The 19,810-nt window shown below is 39.9% G+C and overlaps 1 protein-coding gene across 7 annotated transcripts in view; it reads right to left on the bottom strand.

The window, feature by feature from the left end:
* The window catches only part of MTHFD2L (methylenetetrahydrofolate dehydrogenase (NADP+ dependent) 2 like), a 152,339-nt gene that overhangs the window by 14,445 nt on the left and 118,084 nt on the right, over window positions 1-19,810 (bottom strand). For 6 of the 7 annotated variants that reach the window (XM_027544743.1, XM_027544740.1, XM_027544741.1 and 3 more), the window contains one exon: window positions 18,408-18,533. In XM_027544743.1, coding sequence (XP_027400544.1) covers window positions 18,408-18,533 — 126 coding nt within the window. Of the gene's footprint in view, window positions 1-7,842; window positions 7,908-18,407; window positions 18,534-19,810 lie in introns of those variants that run through there. The other variant, XM_027544742.1, reaches the window with a different exon arrangement.

Here is a 19,810-nt window from a genome sequence, read left to right as displayed (position 1 = left end):
TGCCTCATTGGTCAAAGCAAGTCACATGGTCAAGCTCAAATTCAAAGGCTTAGAATAGGAAGAATCACCAAGTCACATTGCCAAGAGGATGTGCCCATGAGGCAAGAAGACACGTAGAGTCATTTTTTATAATCTACTGTAATAAGTCTCTTGGATTTCAGTCTCTACCTTATTAGCTATATAACCTGCTGCCAGATTTATTCTTTAAAACATAGATTAGATCACTTCAGCTTATAAACATTTGTTGAATTTTGACTGTCTTTAGCCACACAGCTAGCTCAGTCGGTAGACTGCCTTTAGGATAAAATGTCAATTCTTTGTCATGTCAGCTAGGATCTTTTATGATCCAGCCCTACATCCTTGTCTTGCAGTATTTCCGAACCACTGCATATTTTCTGAACTCCATTATTCACTGTTCCAACACATGCTCAAAACTCCCCAGAGATTTACGAAAAAAGTTTCTTGAGAAAGACAGCCATTGTCACTATCCCTTGGAACTTACAGTCTAGTTGGGAGATTTATATTATAAATATAATTACCTACATAATAATTGAGCTAAGGCTATGATATGTTCTACAAATAAAATGCTTACTGCACTGTGACTGTGTTGGGAGGACCTAACTGAGGTTGAGTATATGAATATCTCTGCCAAGTCCAGAAATCAGAAGATGAATCAAACTTTTCCAGGTGAAATGGAGAGGTAGGGAATAAACAGTGTTCTTGATTGGGGAACAATGTTTGTGATGAGGTAGTAATAAGATTTCCCCCAGGCAGAAAATGGCATCAATTCTTGGAAACACTGCAAGAATGTCAGTGGGGTTGACATGTAGAAGTGAAGGGAAGAGTTTCAGGAGATGATATGGAGGAGTCTAGTTCATATAGAGCCTAGCAGATAATTATACAAATTTGAGGCATTATTATTTTTATTTATTGACATACAGTTGATTTACAACGTGTTAATCACTGCTGTACAGTGATACATTTATATATGCTCTTTTTTTACGTAGTCTTTTCCATTATGGATTATCATAGGATGTTGTCGGAGAAGGCAATGGCACCCCACTCCAGTACTCTTGCTTGGAAAATCCCATGGACGGAGGAGCCTGGTAGGCTGCAGTCCATGGGGTCGCTAAGAGTTGGACACGACTGAGCAACTTCACTTTCACTTTTCACTTTCATGCATTGGAGAAGGAAATGGCAACCCACTCCAGTGTTCTTACCTGGAGAATCCTAGGGACGGGGAAGCCTGGTGGGCTGCTGTCTATGGGGTCGCACAGAGTCGGACACGACTGAAGTGACTTACCATAGCATAGCATAGGATGTTGTATACAGCTGTCTATGCTATACAGTAGGACCTTGTTGTTTAAAACGTATTTTTAAAACTTTGAAAAAATAATGTTCTGATGCAGGATATATCAAATGGGGAAAACTGCCTATTCTGTGTATATTTTTCTAATGGGATGAGCTTATCATCTGGGCCAGAGAAGTGAGAACACCAAAGAAGCAACATAAAGGTAAACTTGCTAAGATGGGAATAAATTCTGGTTCTTGTGAGAGCACTTCAAAGAGGAACAGAAATCATACTGGGGTCAGAGAATATTTGTAAAGTGACAGAAAAGCTTCAAGATTTTATGAATGTCTGAGGGAAGAAGAAAGAAGGAAAGAATGCAGTGCAAATACCAGGAATAATAAAAGCAAAGGAACTTTGGACCTGACAACAAAGCCGATGCAATGGAGGAGCTCAAAAAAGTGCATTATGACTGAAGCACATGGTGCAAGCAGAGAAGAGACAGAGAAGAGGCTAGGAAGGTGGTCATGGGCTGCATGACCATTAAGTGAAGGGTCAGGACAGCTGTAGATACTGTGTTCAAGATGAATAAGCTTTTGAAAAAATTTCTTTTGCGAATAAACCTAGGCATTTATGTATTTAAGAATAACCAGCTTTTCAAAGTGAGAAATTGGAGAGAAAAATGTATGGTGGTTTAGTCACTAAGTCGTGTCTGACTCTTGTGATCCCATGGACGGTAGCCCACCAGGCTCCTCTGTCCATGGCATTTTCCAGGCAAGGATACTGGAGTGGATTGCCATTTCCTTCTCCAGGGGATCTTCACCCACGGATTGAACCCCAGTCTCCTGCATTGCAGGCAGATTCTGTATACTGCTAAATAATTTTCAGAAGAAAATTAAAATAAAGAAGAAATCCAAGTTTTATTTTCATAAAGTTTTAGGTTCTTGAATGCTATTCAATTATTTTTCAAGAAATCCCTTTTCAGCATGAAATATGTATCTAATCTGCTATGCTTCCTTTTCTCCAATATGTAGACATCTACTCTTTATCATGTTATTGATTTCAAATTTCTAAAGGGAAGAATTAACACAGGTTTGGCTTGACATAATTTCCATCATTTCTTACTTGAAGTCAACCATCTTTCAGTTTGAAGGTAAGAAGAACAGGCATGGCGCAGAAGTTTAAAATTTGAGGTAATGGAGGGATGATGAAAGAAACCAGGTGTTCAGATTAGGTGTGCCTTAAAAACCAGGGGTGACACATGGTCACAAGGTGTGGAAGTATTGCTAACGAAGGATACTTACAGCTACATAAGGGATTAACAGTTACCTTTTAACAATTAAGGTAAGAATAAAGAAGAAGTGTGTGATCGTTAACCTTCCGGCACCAGCAACCCATGCTTCATGACAGGGTATCTCTGGCTTGTGTGTTGTGTGTCATTATTTCCTCTGGAAACTTTACTTTCCCAGGTTTTCAGGATCTGGGTTTAATAATCCAGACTCTCATTTTAAACACTTCGTTAGGAAGACTCACTAATTTTTAAGCAGATAGGGAATTTCTATTGCTGTATGATGTATGCGCTCATTCACTCAGTTGTGTCCGACTCTTTGTGACTCTTTGCTCACCAGGCTCCCTGTCCACGGGACTTTCCAGGTAAGACTACTGGAGAGGGTTGCCATTCCTACTCCAGGGGATCTTCCCAACTCAGGGATATCAAACCCATGTCTCTTGTGTCTCCTGCATTGGCAGGCAGATTCTTTATCACGGCGCCACCTAGGAAGCACCATAGTATGTGATATACTGACTCCAAAGTTCCCGAATAATTGAATTTACATATATACCTAAACAGAATTAATTTTGCTAATACATTTTGAAAATTGTATATTCTAGTTAAGTCAAAGAATGTATTTGTGCTTTATAAATCTATTCTTGGGTAGAAGAGAAAGAATTGATATGTTAAATTCCCACAGTACTGTTTTATTTCCATTTGTATTTTGTCCATTTCTCTCTCTTGCAAAGAAGTACTCTATGGCCCATATCAGATTTCCAGCAATGTTACAACTAACTTTTAAAACCAACTCCCTTCCCTAAAAGGAAAAGGAATGATTCTTTATTTGTGGCAACCAGCAGCAGAAGGAAAATTCCTCGTTCCCTTCATGTGAATTTCTGTCTCCTCCTATACATGCGTAATTGTCCAAATTAAATGCTTAGAGATTTTCCCTTGCTTCTAAATGCAGACCATTTAGAAGCATGACCTCCCAAACACATCCGCTGTAATGAAGGGAAGACAAGCTTCAGGAAGATGAAGTAGGTAAATAACAACCAGAAAAACCTGACTTGCATGAGACTGGAGAAATAGTATGACTCAGGAGATAATATGGAAAACACTCCACTTTCTCAGATGGTTGACATAAAAAATGAGAGCATGATGAGCCAGAGAGAGAGAGTAAGGGCTCCTTGACAAGTGAATGGCTCGCCACTGGATTCTTGTGAGGCAACAGGGAATCGGGTGCCCCAGAGACAATTTACTATGCTTTCTTTTGCATTTATCTAGCTGTCTGACTCCTGGGGTTTCTACAAGTTATTATATATATATATATATATATATATATATATATACACACATATATATATACATATATACATATACATACATATATATTAAGATATTCATTATTATGGCACCCAGTGGAATATTAATGGAATGGACAGGATTATGAGACTTTGGTCATATTTTTATAAGTTTTTTGTTACAAAGACTTCCCTCAACTATTTAACTTAAACTGGGTAAGGTGGCTAAGTCTTTTCTTTCTTCTTCTTCTTCTTTTTTTTTTTTTTTTTTTGCTTTATCTGCTTTACTCATTATGTTAAGTCAAATCTATACTCACACCAGTATTCTTGCCTGGAGAATTCCATGGACAAGGAGCCTGGTGGGCTATAGTTCATGGGATCACAAAGAGTCAAACACAGCTGACTGACTAGAGAGATGCCAAGAGAAATACAGATGTGAATATTTAAAACTACCACTCACAACTCAGGAGGCCTTAAATGGAGCCAAATAACAAGTTAATTACCTGATCAAAATTTGAAATTGTTTTCAACAAACTCTGTGACCACCAGAGGAACCTCCTCTCTGACCATGAATAGTGTCAGCCATCATTGCTAGTTTCCATTTTGGTGAGCAGGAGTAAGGATCTCCGCTAGGATATTTTTAGTACTCTGTCAACATAACTAAAATATCTTCATTTCATGACTTCCTTTATAAAAACATTATCATTTATTCTTGTCATTCTCCCCAATCCTTTTTCTTCCCTCCCCAATCCTTCTTCCTCAAGCCTCTGAACATGTACAGCAGAGTGGCAAATCTGTAAACTAGACAGGCTGTTTGGAGTATCCTCAAAAATCACTGGCACTGTCTTGATCCCAGTAGTCTGCCATAATCAACCCGAGACACTAGGACATAAAATTTCCTTCCTATAGATATTTTTATTTTAAAAAGACCCTGAGAAACAACTTCAAAAAAAAAAAAAAAACCAAAAACTCACCCTTAAGTATAAAACAAGGACTTCAGAGGCATCAAGCACTTCTGTTTTGGTAGACAACCTTTTATGTTTCAGTTTAACTCTTCTCCATATGTGTGTGTGCTCAGTCATGTCTTTGTGACCCCATGGACTGTAGCCCCACGAGGCTCCTCTGTCCAGGGAATATTCCAGGCAAGAATGCTGGAGTGGGTTGCCATTTCTTACTCCAGGGGATCTTCCCTACCCAGATATGGAACCCTAGTCTCTTGTGTTTCCTGCATTGGCAGGCTGATTCTTTACCACTGTTGCCACCTGGAAAGTCCAACTCTTCTCCACATCAGTAAAGAATTCAATGTAAAATATGTTCTACTAAAATGAATGTCTCTAAAGGTTGACCTGAGTTCAAAGACCTAGACTTTAAGCATCTTGCCCATGCTGTAAACAACAAAGCAGCAGCCCGCTCAATGGTCGATATCTCCCACCTCCTAATATCATCATACTGGAGGGTAAGATTTAAATATATGAATTTTAAGGAACACATATTCAGTCAATAACAATACAGTTGATCAGTCTGACTCAAAATATAAACTTTTCATAGTGTTAGCTCAAAACTCCAATTTTAGTATAAAAGAAGATCTAACACTTTTAGGATAGATGGGAGATAGATAGGGAAACAATGGAAACAGTGACAGACTTTATTTTGGGGGGCTCCAAAATCACTGAAGATGGTGACTACTGTCTACCAAAACAGAAGTGCTTGAGGTGGGATCTGTTCAGTTCAGTTCAGTCGCTCAGTCATGTCAGACTCCTTGTGACCCCATGGACTGCAGCACGCAAGGCTTCCTTGTCTATCACCAACTTCTGGAGCTTACTACAACTCATGTCCATTGAGTCAGTGAAGCCATCCAACCATCTTATCCTCTGTTGTCTCCTTCTCCTCCTGTCTTCAATCTTTCCCAACATCAGGGTCATTTCAAATGAGTCAGTTCTTCACATCAGGTGTCCAATGAGCTGGAGTTTCAGCTTCAGCATCAGTCCCTCCAATGAATATTCAGGACTGATTTCCTTTAGGATGGACTGGTTGCATCACCTTGCAGTCCAAGGGACTCTCAAGAGTCTTCTCCAACACCACAGTTCAAAAGCATCAATTCTTCGGAGCTCAGCATTCGTTATAGTCCAACTCTCACATCCGTACATGACTACTGGAAAAATCAAAGCTTTGACTAGATGGACATTTGTTGGCAAAGTAATGCTCTGCTTTTTAATATGTTGTCTAGGTTGGTCATAACTTTTCTTCCAAGGAGCAAGCATCTTTTAATTTCATGGCTGCAGTCGCCATCTGCAGTGATTTTGAAGCCCAAAGAAATAAAGTCTGTCACTGTTTCCATTGTTTCCCCATCTATTTGCCACGAAGTGAATGGGACCAGATGCAGTATCTTAGTTTTCTGAATGTTGAGTTTTAAACCAACTTTTTCACTCTCCTCTTTCACTTTCATCAAGAGGCTCATTAGTTCCTCTTCACTTTCTGCCATAAGGGTGGTGTCATCTGCATATCTGAGGTTATTGGTATTTCTCCTAGCAATCTTGGTTCCAGCTCAATGCTTCATCCAGTCCAGCATTTCTCATGATGTACTCTGCATAGAAGTTAAATAAGCAGGGTGGCAATAAACAGCCTTGACGTACTCCTTTCTCTATTTGGAACCAGTCTGTTTTTCCATGTCCAGTTCTAACTGTTGCTTCTTGACCTGCATCCAGATTTCTCAGGAGGCAGGTAAGGTGGTCTGGTATTCTCATCTCTTGAATAACTTTCCACAGTTTGTTGTGATACACATAGTCAAAGGTTTTGGCATAGTCAATAAAGTCGAAGTAGATGTTTTTCTGGACCTCTCTCGCTTTTTCGATGATCCAACGGATGTTGGCAATTTGATCTCTGGCTCCTCTGCCTTTTCTAAATGCAGTTTGAACATCTGGAATTTCATGGTTCACGTACTGTTAAAGCCTCACTTGGAGAATTTTGAGCATTACCTTGCTCACCTGTGAGATGAGCGCAATTATGCAGTATACACTGAACATTATTTGGCATTGCCTTTCTTTGGGATTGGAATGAAACCTGACCTTTTCTAGTCCTGTGGCTACTGTTGAGTTTTCCAAATTTGCTGGCATATTGAGTGCAGCACTTTCACAGCATCATCTTTCAGGATTTGAAATAGCTCAACTGGAATTCTATCACCTCCACTAGCTTTGTTCATAGTGATGCTTCCTAAGGCCCACTTGACTTTCGCATTCTAGGATGTCTGACTCTAGGTGAGTGATCACAGCATTGTGGTTATCTGGGTCATGAAGATATTTTTTGTATAGTTCTTCTGTATATTCTTGCCACCTCTTCTTAATATCTTCTGCTTCTGTTAGGTCCATACCATTTCTGTCCTTTATTGTGCCCATCTTTGCATGAAATGTTCCCTTAGTATCTAATTTTCTTGAAGAGATCTCTGGTCTTTCCTATTCTCTTGTTTTCCTCTATTTCTTTGCATTGATCACTGAGGAAGGCTTTCCTATCTCTCCTTGCTATTCTTTGGAACTGCATTCAGATGCTTATATCTTTCCTTTTCTCTTTTGCTTTTTGCTTCTCTTCTTTTCACAGCTATTTGTAAGGCCTCTTCAGACAACCGTTTTGCCTTTTTGCATTTCTTTTTCTTGAGGATGGTCTTGATCATTGCCTTCTGTACAGTGTCATGAACCTTCATCCATAGTTCTTCAGGAACTCTATCAGTTTTAATCCCTTGAACCTATTTGTCACTTCCACTGTATAATTGTAAGGGATTTGATTTAGGTTATAACTGAATGGTCTAGTGGTTTTCTCTACTTTCTTCAATTTAAGTCTGAATTTAGCAATAAGGAGCTCAAGATCTAAGCCACCGTCAGCTCCTGGTCTTGTTTTTGCTGACTGTATAGAACTTCTTCATCTTTGGCTGCAAAGAATATAATCAATCTGATTTCTGTGTTGACCATCTGGTGATGTCCATGTGTAGTCTTCTCTCTTCTGTTGGAAGAGGGTGTTTGCTATGACCAGTGCAATCTCTTTGCAAAATTCTCAAGACCTTTTAGGAAAAGATTAAGTCATTAGAGTTCCAACTTTCAGTACTCTTAAAAAAAAAAAAAAATTCAGGGAGCTATCATGATCTTTATGACATGTAAAAATACAGTGAGAAATTAGCTGTCTATAACTCAGAATGGGGTTCTCACCAGAACCTGGGTATGATGACACTCTGATCTTAGACTCCCAGTGTCCAGAACTGTAAGAAATAAATATTTGTTCTTTATGCCACCTAGCCTTTGATAATTTGTCATAGCAGCTCAAACTGACTAAGACATACATCATCAAATTAAATGATTAACATGGAAAACTCAGTTTAGTTTTGGTTCTTTATAATATCACCACAGATTAATAGTTCTCTAAAAGTGATTCATTCCAAAATAGTTTTATTTCCTTAGAAACTGGTAACATGCTCTTACTCTCCCAGCTTTAGAACATATATTTAAGAGTAAGTAGTACCAAAATCGGCTTCCCAGGTGGCACTAGAGGTAAAGTTCATGCCTGCCAATGCAGGAGACCCTAGAGACACAGGTTCAATCCCTGGAGTGGGATGATCCCCTGAAGGAGGGCATGACAACCCACTCTATTATTCTTGCCTGGAGAATCCCATGGACAGAGGAGTTTGGTGAGCTATAATCCATAGGGTCACAAAGAGTTGGACATGACTGAAGCAACCTAGCACACACACACAGTACCAAAGCCACTTCCAAAAAATGGTTACTTTGACATACAATCTAGAGAATACAGGGCTTCCCTGGTGGGTCAGATGGTAAAGACTCTGCCTGCAATGCAGGAGACCCAGGTTCAATCCCTGGTTGGGAAGATACCCTGGAGAAGGGCATGGCAACCCACTCCAGTATTCTTTCTGAGAATTCCAGGGACAGAGGAGCCTGGTGGGCTACAGTCCATGAGGGGGCAAAGAGTAGGACATGACTGAAAGACTAACATACACTAGAGAATATAAGTTCTGTGGGAACAGGGACTCGGTCTATCTGTGTGTGCCAAATCCCTGGTACCTTGACGGTGTGTTGAGCGAGAAGTGTGCACTGAAAAAGCCAATGTATGATTCAGTGGATGTATCACTACTGAATCTAGATTGCTGTACATTAATAATGTGTCAGATGCCACCTTCAGTGGGAGCTTTTGTTCCCATTCAGGCAACTATAAGGGATTATTTCTGTAATGCAAGAGTAACACTAGAGATTTGTAAGTTATCCAGGATTATCATGCAAATGACCAGTGATATGATTGAGAAGGTTGAACCTGGTGTGGGATGAAGATACAAAAGCAATGGAGGACAGGAAGCTTACCTTACAGAGGCATACAATTCAGTAGGGGACAACTAAATAAAAGTGCAAGGCAGTACAGGATCAAGAACAGAAAGAGTTGGGCAGATTGAGACCTACTATGGGAGTTTGGAGAAGATGGGGATTATTGGGTGACAACAGATCTGACCGGAAGAGAGCTGAGGTCAGAAAAGTAATGAGGAGCTGAGTGGTAATTGAAAGGTGAAATTACATATTTCCAGGTTAGTACTCTAGTGGGAATGGAGAGAAAGGCTGAATAATGTGCACACTCACAAACACACACATACACTGTTTTCTGCCAGGTATTATGCTCAGGAAGTCTCATACATTAGTTATGTGAGGTGATTATTTCATTTAATCTTTGTAACAACTCTATAAGATAGGTATTATTATCTCAGTTTTTCGGATGATAAGTCTCAGAGAGCTGAAGTGATTTGCCAAGATCCTAATTGTTTTAAGCAACAGAGCTAGAATTCAAACCTAAATCAGTCTAACTCCAAATCATAGCCTTATATAAAATATTGTACATAATATAAAAAAGCATGGAGTAAAAGGTAACTCTCAGGTTTTGAATGTAGACTACTATGCATAAATAAGACATCTGGAAGCACCTATAGTAAAAGAAGAGAAAATATAGATGAAAAGCTGCTTTAAAAAGCACTTCATGAGTTTTAATTCCTTTATAGTAGTTTCTTATAAGAACAGTACCTTCTGTGTAATTCTGGACCCTCTTCTGTCCTCATATTTTGACTACTGCATTCGAATTTTGAGGAATAATTCTGACCAGATGGAGTCCCAAATTATAGGGTTCTTTTTGCTCTAGGAGAGATTTGTCTAGTGGAGATTCTTTTGAAGAATGCATGGTAAGGCTATAACTATTTGGACCAAATCACAATTATTTAGAATATCCTACTTTCCTTATTCAACAAACAATGTTGGATCACTTATTGAGTACATAAGGCCTTTTGGAATCTTTCCTCCTTCCTTTTGATCCGCTGTTCCCTTCCCATGGAAAGAGCCCTATTTTCTTTTTCTGCCCACTCTCTGCCCTATATACACATAAATAGATGAAATTCACTGATCATTTCAGACTCATCTCAAAAGAATACCTTCACTTCTGCCTATTTGAGAACTCTTAGAGTCATAAATAATTCTCTTTCTTTTATATCTAATCACTTAGCCAATCATTCTAACTCTCCTTTTAAATTTTATCTACCATCTAACTACCTCTTAATACTTTCAACCATTACCACCTGGGTCCACACCCCATCTTGGATAATTTCTTACCTGGATAATTACAATGGGTTCTTAACAGGTACCCTAACAGGTACCTCACCTCTCTAAGGTACCCTAACAGGTATCCTAACAGGTACCTTAACAGGTACCCTAACAGGTATCCTCACCTCTCTAAGGTTGATTTGTCATTCAAAAAACCAGGATGATTTTGTTAAATGCAAAAAATGCATAAATATCCTGCAATGGCTTTGGCACAAATCCTCCAATGGCTTTCCACTGTACTTAGAGTAAAATTCAAATTCCTTTGCATGGTCTGTAAGGCCATTCATGATGTGGTACCCCTGCTGCTTCCTCTTTATTTCCCAGCATTATTCCCCTTATTTATTTTGCCCCAGTTACAGTGGCCTTCCTCAGCTCATCAAAACCAGCAGGCACACTGTACCTCAAGGTTTTCACACTGCTCATCCATGTGTCTAGACTGTTCCTGCCCCATACATCCACATGGCTCTCGACTTGACTTTGTTCTGATCAGCAGTTAGCCTGCTGTGACCACTCTTTCTCAACAACCTAAGGCCATAAATCTCTAGCCTTGCCCCCCATCTTGTTTTATTCTTGTAACATTAAATACTGCCTAATATAGTATATTATATATTTATTACCTGTCTTCTCCAACCAGAGTGTAAGCTCTTTGTCAGGAAGGACTTTGCCTGTGTCAGTCACTGTTGCATCCCAAGTGCTCATAGCAATGCCTGACACTGGCATCCTGACTTGGCATCCTGACATTGGCATGCCTGACACTTGGCATCCCTACCCCCCTGCATCCCACCCCCAGCCCTTCTGTGGCCTCCAGGGATTCCAGAAAGGGCCCTGAGCACTTCTCCCCTTCCTACCATCCTCTTCAGCATTTTTTAGAAAGGGCTGTAGTGAGGAGCCAGAGAAGTACCTAGGCCTCTACTGTGCAGAGAATTATGGGCCAGAGAGAAATCGCTGACAAGGGGCTGGACTTGGCTGGTATATCCCCTCCATGGCTGGAGGTGTCCTGTTCCTGGGTAGGTTAAGAAAAGAGTGAGTTATAGGCCTAGGAATGGACAGACAGACTGATCCAGCATCTGACTTTCTCTTTCCTCTTACTGTCCCAGGATGGCTGGCCTAGATGCCCCCTGTTCCCTCTCTCTAGGACCACCCCACTCCTCACCTACAAATCCCTCCTCAAGTTCAAGCACAGACTCCCTCATGAACACAGTTTTCCCTGGTACCTTATGGAGTCGGTGCTGGCCCTGCCTCCCTCTGTGACCTTCAGGGCAGGCTAACTCAGCTCCAGAGGGCACTTGGCCCCACTGCCCTCCCAGACTCTCCACTCATCTACTGAGGCATGTCTAGGTTATTTTCATATCTTGGCTCTTATGAGTAAAACTACACTAAACAAGACATATCTTTTCTGTATCCTGTTTTCATTTCCTTTGGATAAGAGAAGTGGGGTTGCTGGATCATAAATCAGTAGTGTTGATTTAGTGTAGTTGATACTATGCATAACAATGAAATCTGAAAATGAAATAATGAAAACTATCCTGTTCACTATAGCTTCATAAAACAATAAAATACTTAGGAATAAACTTAACCAAGGAAATGAAAGATCTATACAATGAAAACTGCAAGACTTTGATGAAAGAAATTGAAGAAGACAAATAATAAGTGGAAAGATATTCCATGTTCATGGATTAGAAGAAATAATATTTTTAAATGTCTATGAGCTTCCCTTGTTGGCTCAGCTGGTAAAGAATCCCCCTGCAATGTGGGAGACCTGGGTTCGATCCCTGGGTTGGGAAGATCCCCTGGAGAAGGGAAAGGCTACCCACTATAGTATTCTGGCCTGGAGAATTCCATGGACTGTATATCCACGGGGTTGCACAGAGTTGGACATGACTGAGCGACTTTCACTTCACTTCACATGCTACCCAAAGCCATCAATATATTTGATTCAATCTCTATCAAAATTCCAATGGCATTTTTCACAGAAACAGAAAAAAAAATCTTAAAAATTTGTATGGAAACACAAAGATCCTAAATAGCTAAAGCAGGCCTGAGAACAAAGGTGAAGGACCCATTTCAAACAATATTTTGTGCTTGTGCTGTTGTGTCCAGCTCTTTGCAACCCCATGGACTATAGCCCACCAGGCTTCTCTGTCTGTGGAATTTTCCAGGCAAGAATACTGGAGTGGGTTGCCATTTCCTCCTCCAGGGAATATTCCTGACCCAAGGATCGAACCTGTGTCTCTTCCATCTCCTATATTAGCAGGCAGATTCTTTAGCACTGAGTCACCTGGGAAGCAAACAATATATAAAGCTATAATAATGAAAGCTGTAAAACAGATACATAGATCAATGAAAGAACTGAGAACTCAGAAATAAATCCCCTACATAGGTCAGCTAACATTTGACAAGGGAGTCAAGAACACTTCATTGGAAAAGGAAAATCTCTTCAAAAAATGATACTGGGGAAACTGGATAAAGACATAAAGAAAAATGAAATTGGAGCTCTAGCTCACAGTACTTACAAAAATTAACTTAAAATGGATTAAAGTCTATTTAATACCTCATACCATAGAACTCCTAGAAGAAAACATAGGGAAGAAACTCTTAACATTGGTCCTAGCAGTAGGTTTTTGGCTATGACACCAAAGCACAAGCAACAAAAATAAAAATCAACAAGTGGGACAACATCAAACTAAAAAGCACCAGCACAGAAAAAGTAACAAGGTGGAACGGCAACCTACAGAATGGGGGGAAATACTTGCAAACCACATACTGGATAAGAATTTAATAACCAAAATATATGAAGAACATACAACTCAATAGCACAAAAGAAAAAACAAAACCCTCAAACAACTCAATTAGAAAATGGGCCAAGAAATGGAATGGACACATTTTCCAAAGAAAATATACAAGTGACCAACAGGTATGTAAAATGTTGCTCAATCATCAGAGAAATGCAAATCAAAACTACAGTGAGATATCACCTCACATTTGTCAGAATGGCTACTGTGAAAAAGACAAGAAATAACAAGTGGTAGAGAAGACCTGGAGAAAAAGGGAACACTTGTGCACTGTAGATGCAAATGTAAATTGGTACAAACACTGCTGAAAAATGGATGGAGTTCCTCAAAAAATTAAAAATAGACCCAGCAATCCCAGTCCTGGGTATATATCCACAGGCAGGTTCTAACAGCAGGTAACTCATCTTTCCTGGCTGGGCATACACACAAAAATCTTAGTCCTTGAACCAGGGGAAACATGTAGGTTTCTCTTTCTCAATAGTCAAAATAAGTGGTAAGTAAGCCTTAGGTGAACAGTGCAAAGAAATAGAAGAAAGCAATAGAATGGGAAAGACTAGAGATATCTTCAAGAAAGTTGGAGATACCAAGGAACATTTCATGCAAAGATGGGCACAATGAAAGACAGAAACAGCAAAGATCTAACAGAAGCAGAAGAGATTAAGAAGAGGTGGCAAGAACAGACAGAAGAATTATACAAAAAAGGTCTTAATGACCTGGATAACCATGATGGTGTCACTCACCTAGAGCCAGACATCCTGGAGTGTGAAGTCAAATGGGCCTTAGGAAGAATTGCTAAGAAGAAAGCTACTGGAGGAGATGGGAATTCCAGCTGAGCTATTTCAAATTCTAAAAGATGATGCTGCGAAAGTGCTGCACTCAATATGCCAGTCAGCAAATTTGGAAAACTCAGCAGTGGCCACAGGATTGGAAAAGGTCAGGTTTCATTCCAATCCCAAAGAAGGGCAATACCAAAGAATGTTCAAACTGCCATACAATTGCACTCACTTCACATGCTCAAAATCCGTCAAGCTATGCTTCAGCAGTACATGAACTGAGAAATTCCAGATGTACAAGCTGGATTTTAAAAAGGCAGAGGAACCAGAGGTCATATTGCCAACATCCATTGGATCAGAGAAAAAACAAAATTCCAGAAAAACATCTACTTCTGCTTCAGCGACTATGCTAAAACCTTTGACTGTGTGGATCACAACAAACTGGAAAATTCTTCAAGAGATGGGAATACCAGACCATCTTACCTATCTCCTAAGAAGCCTGTTTGGAGGATAAGAAGCAACAGTTAAAACTGGACAAGGAACAAGTTTTATTAAAGGCAAAATGAGGACTGTAGCCCAAGAGCTATTTCAGATAGTGCTGAGAAACCGCTGCACAGAGTCTGGGGAAAGGTCAGTGACTTTGGTGAAGGGCAAGTACATGTAATCAGGCACATGTATTTTGTTGAAAGTTGATGCTAGTCTCCTGAAAATTACTGCTAGTCACGAGGAGCAGATGTCACCATGAAGGGTTTTAGTGCTTTTCTAGCCACAAGGAGATGCAAGAATTGGGCTCATAAAATCTTCTGAAAATCTATCTGCAGACCTGTTCTGCCAGTTGTTCCCAGATCACACAGTGCCTCATTTCTATCTCCACCCTGAACGCCTTTCAGGGAATGTTGAAGGTCAGCAGCTGCAGCAGCTCATGATTTAATCCTTGTGGAGGCAGATGGCTAGTGCCAGTGTGTAGTTGGCATAACAACACCTACCTTATAGGGTTATCATGATAACTGAATCAAAATTAAACAATACATGCTTATAGGGTTATTCATATGTAAAAGTCTGGGAACAATACCTAGTACCCTGTAAGCACTTCACAAACACTGGCTATGAGAACACAGAAATAAGAGCAGGAAGCCCTAGTGGACGAAGGAAGATGCAGTTTAGAGGAAACTATATCTAAACCCAAAGAAAAATCTGACCTCAAAGTCTCAAGGAAATATTTAGGGTGTTTTTATGTTCTCTTTTGTCAAGAACTATTGTGATGCAACCTTCATGTTGTATTTGCTACAAAACATCAGTCTTCTTAGAGAGAAGCCTGATTTAAAAATGAGGTCAAAAGATTTAATAATGAAGCAGAATACATACAGGCGTGTGTACTTTCTTAGAAAGAAAATGGACTAAATGGAACCTGTTTCTATAAATCACTGAATTTGTAAAATAATCTGCAATTATTTACATATTTCCAGTAATACCTAAAGGGGGTCGTGGATGAAATTATTCTTTAAAAATCATTCCCACTCAAGTAATCTACTTGAAGTAGGTCATCCTGTTTCCTTTATTATTGAGCCAAGATTTCTGCAAGGACCATTTACTTCAGCTCCGCATTTTACCTGTATCTGGCTTATCTGTCTTGGCTATAGTTATAGTGAAACTTTCATCGATACTCACAAATCAGCCACAATTTCCCTGTGGCAATTTACAGCTGACTGCTACCTATAAGTTTTGCAGCAGAACCCACGTGAAAGTCCCTCCCTCTCAGCTTCGGGATCATCCCTCACCTCAGGTTAAGTCCTGATGAACAATCTGAAGAGCAGCATGTCAAAACCTATCACTTGCGTGCTCCTCTGGGTGACTGAGTCATGGCCTCACTGGTAAGGCCTTCTCTACCAAGTCCAGGTCTTAGGGCTCTGGCTCCAAGAACCAGCAGGGCGACAAGAGTAATTTTATAAATCACATAGGCGTGTTTTATGATAGGATCAGAAAAACCTGACTTTCTGAAAGTTTCTGTGTTTTTACACAATCACATGGCAACACTCAGCTGAACGTCCGAGATGCACCAAGTGTTAGAGCTGGAAGGAACAACTGCCATCATTGCTGTCAACTGATAACAACATTGCTGGATAGAGAGGTTGCTAAGTTAATGGGTTTCAATAATAGGTCTCAGAGCACCTCTTCAGTCTCTCAGCTCAGTGCTCTTCCTTACATCTTAGTCCCTCATGGTCATGTCCTTTTTTGTTTCATTATATAGTTAGATACGCATAACTGTAATTTAATAGATACTACCAAGGGATTGTATATGTGACAGTGTATGCACCCACCCCACAATGCTCATTTAAAAAAAAAAGTTTTCATAAAATCTGAATTGAATGAAATATCATATAGGAGAAGGGTCTTATAAAACACTGCCAACTGCCAGCTAGGTAAGCTTGCCCCACAAGCACAGTCAAGGTTGTGAGCTGTGTTTAACATCCTGCTTTCCTGCGTTGAGCTGGTTGTCACGTGCTGTCAATGCCATCTGGATGCATTATAAGTGTGTGGTGATTTTGCAATAAACACACAGTAACTATAATGTAACCCAGAAGCAGAATGACCGGAAAAAAAAAAAAAAGGTCAACTTTTAAAATGAAATCTATCCTTACTTGAAATTTCAAGTTTAGAAATTCAAATATATTATAGATATCTGACATTAGTGACTGAACATGAAAAATTAAATAAAGAAAAGAGGTCATTTCCTAAACAGGTCAGAATGGACACATGCATACATACAGACATACATGCTCACTGGGGAGCCACCTTGCTCGGCTGGCAGGCTCCATGAATGACAGCCTGTGAGGGCAGCAGATGATACGGTCCATCTGTACTTTGCTCTCTTCATCATTCTGTCTCCAGAGCTTTTGTCTTCAGGCTTCCCTTTTCTTTTTAGCACCGGGCTTAGCATCCCTGCTTGGACCTGGTCCCTGATGCACCCTGGAATCTCACATTCAAGGGGCCAATACCTTACTCAGAAGGATGCTCCTGAGTCTCTGTATAGTCATTTGTATTATATACCAAGCTAGGACTTGGGCAAACCATCATCTAATGACCAAATTCCAAGAGAAAATGTGAAGTTTGAATTATTTTTAAAAAGAGCATGATTTTTCCTTTCAATTTGTCTGTAAAGACATACTTTTAACTTGTGGAAGTTCTTGCATGACCCTGCTTTTTGGCCAGAATGACCAATCCAATATATAAAATATTTCTAATATGAAAATTACTCTATTACATCCATGTATTATTAGACAGCTAAGATTCCTAAATTATACTGAAAAGCCCAATGCAGATAAGTATTTGACAAAGATATTGGAAGTAAAATTGGATTAGGGGTCAGGCATCTAAAAATATATCTATCTTGGGGTTAAGTTTCTTCATCTATACAGCTAAGGCATTGGGTTAGAATTTCTTTTATTCCTACACATTGGCTGCACATATGGCTACTACATCGGCCATAGTAATGTTAACCTAACTCTTCTTTCTTGTCCTCTTTAAAACACAAGTGAGGGATATTGACTTGACTTATCCAGGGAACTATTTAGATCTGAAATATAGTGAGGGCTAGCAAACACATCCCAAGTCGCCTTCTGGCTCTGAGAATGAATGGCTGAGTATAAAGCATGGATGATGAAGGACAGAGATACACTCCCAACAGTCAAAACAATGCTAAGAAAACTGCACTACAAGGAATTTAATCTTAAAACTAAATATTAATGATGTCATTACATTTTTCTCCAAAAAAGGAAGAGGAGGAAAGGAAGGACAGAAAGAAAGAAAGACGGAAGGTAGGAAGGAAGAAGTGAAAGAAAGAGGTCAGGCAGAAGGAAGGAAATACATGAGTGTCATTACACTCTTTTCCATCAGAGGAAATAATTAATAATAGTGCCAAAATCTGGGCTTCCCTGATGTTCTAGTGGTTAAGAATCTGCCTGCCAATGCAGGGGACACGGATTCAAACCCTGGTCCAGGAAGATCCCACGTGCTGTGGAGCAACTAAGCCCATGTGCCACAACTACTGAGCCAGTGCTCTACAGCCTGTGAGCTGCCACTGCTGAAGCCTGCAAGCCTAGAATCCGTGCTCCACAAGGGAAACCACTGCAGGGAGAAGCCTGGGCAGCACAATGAAGAGCAGCCCCTGCTCACTGCAACTAGAGAAATGTCTGTGAAGCAACAAAGATCCAGCACAGCCAAAATAAATAATCTTAAAAAAAATTATAAAAAAGTAATGCCCCAATTAAATAGAAAATCTCTCCTTCAACTATCAAAACATGCAAAGTTGAACCTCTGTTTTTCTTCATTTGTCAAAACAGATGCACTTTATTACCTTCAAAGTCCACATCTCCAACGAGTTTTGTCTTTCCTGTGATTGGATCATAGACATAGTTGATACCAACGTCGATTACAGCAGCACCTTCTTTAACCATATCCGATGTGATCAACTTTGGGATACCTAGAAGCAAAACAGAGTTGTAAAACACTGGGAAATACTTAAACTTTGTCCTTGAGCATAACAAAGATTTATACATCTGGTATTTTTGTTGTCATGGAAAGGTAGCACATGAGGGTATCGCTGGATGAAATCCTGCTAGGGTTTACCCTTCACCTTAGAGATTGCTTAGCAGACTTCAAATGGACCCAGCTTGAGCAGCTTCCTTTTGTATCTCATGTACTGTAAATAGCATGGGGAGATTATGGAGATAAAACAGGCTTCTGTTGAGGGTGAGTGCAGTGCAGTGAAAACAACCAGGAAGATGGAGGCAGAGACAAGGAAGCGAGGGAGGGAAGGAGGATAAAAAAGACAAAACGTGAAATGGTAATATTCATTTTTCTCAGGGTTGTGGTAAACTGTAAAGCGCTGTGCACAAAGTAGTATCTTATCATTTCCAAACATGAAAGGCTATCCTGCTTTGATTTTTCCTTGGTTTCTTTGATTCATCATGTCTGTATATAACTTGGAATGGTAAGAAACCGTACATTCTACTCAGTGTTTCTCCATTTGAATTTGAAAGATAGCTCTACAGAAATGTGATGTCACCATCTATTTTTTATAACTCTTTTCAAATTTTATTTCAGGTGCAACAGTACCAGCTAACAATAGCTAGTGCTCCATTTTTTTTTTTTTTTTGCTATAAGTTAACAAATCATTCCTAAACTCAGTGTCTTAAACCAACAACTTATTATTATTTTCCACAGTTGTGTGAGTTGACTGAGCTCAGCTGGATGTATCTTCCTGGGGGTCTTTCACATAAATGGAGTCAATTAGTGGCTGCAGCTTGAAGCATCTCAACCTGTGACATCATTGGTTGTCCGAGGTGGTGCATTCACAGGCCTGCAGTTGAGCTCGTCTGGGGATGTTGACTAGAGCACATAGACGTGGCCTCTCCATACAGCTGGACTTCTCACAGCCCCACAGCTGGCTTCCAGGAGTGAGTGTTCCAAGTGGCAGCAAACAGAAGGCACCATTGCTTGAGGATGGAACCTGGAAACTAGCACAGTGTTGCTTCTGTCATATTCTATTGGTCAGGCAGTGACAGAATCCACTTAGACTGAAAAGGAGGGGTAGAGACACCACTTCCTAATGGGAGAAGAATCAAAGAATTTGTGTCCATCTTTATTCCATCAGCATGCCTCTGGAGGACACTGTGTCTGGAATGTGATTTACTCATTTTCACACTACATCCCTTAACCAGAATAGGGAAATCTGTTTGGTATCATCAGAGGCTTTCT

The sequence above is a fragment of the Bos indicus x Bos taurus genome, chromosome 6 (genome assembly GCF_003369695.1).
Source record: "Bos indicus x Bos taurus breed Angus x Brahman F1 hybrid chromosome 6, Bos_hybrid_MaternalHap_v2.0, whole genome shotgun sequence".
NCBI lineage: Eukaryota > Metazoa > Chordata > Mammalia > Artiodactyla > Bovidae > Bos > Bos indicus x Bos taurus.
Note: the sequence above shows the minus strand (reverse complement) of the source record. Positions and strands in the feature narration are given on the sequence as shown.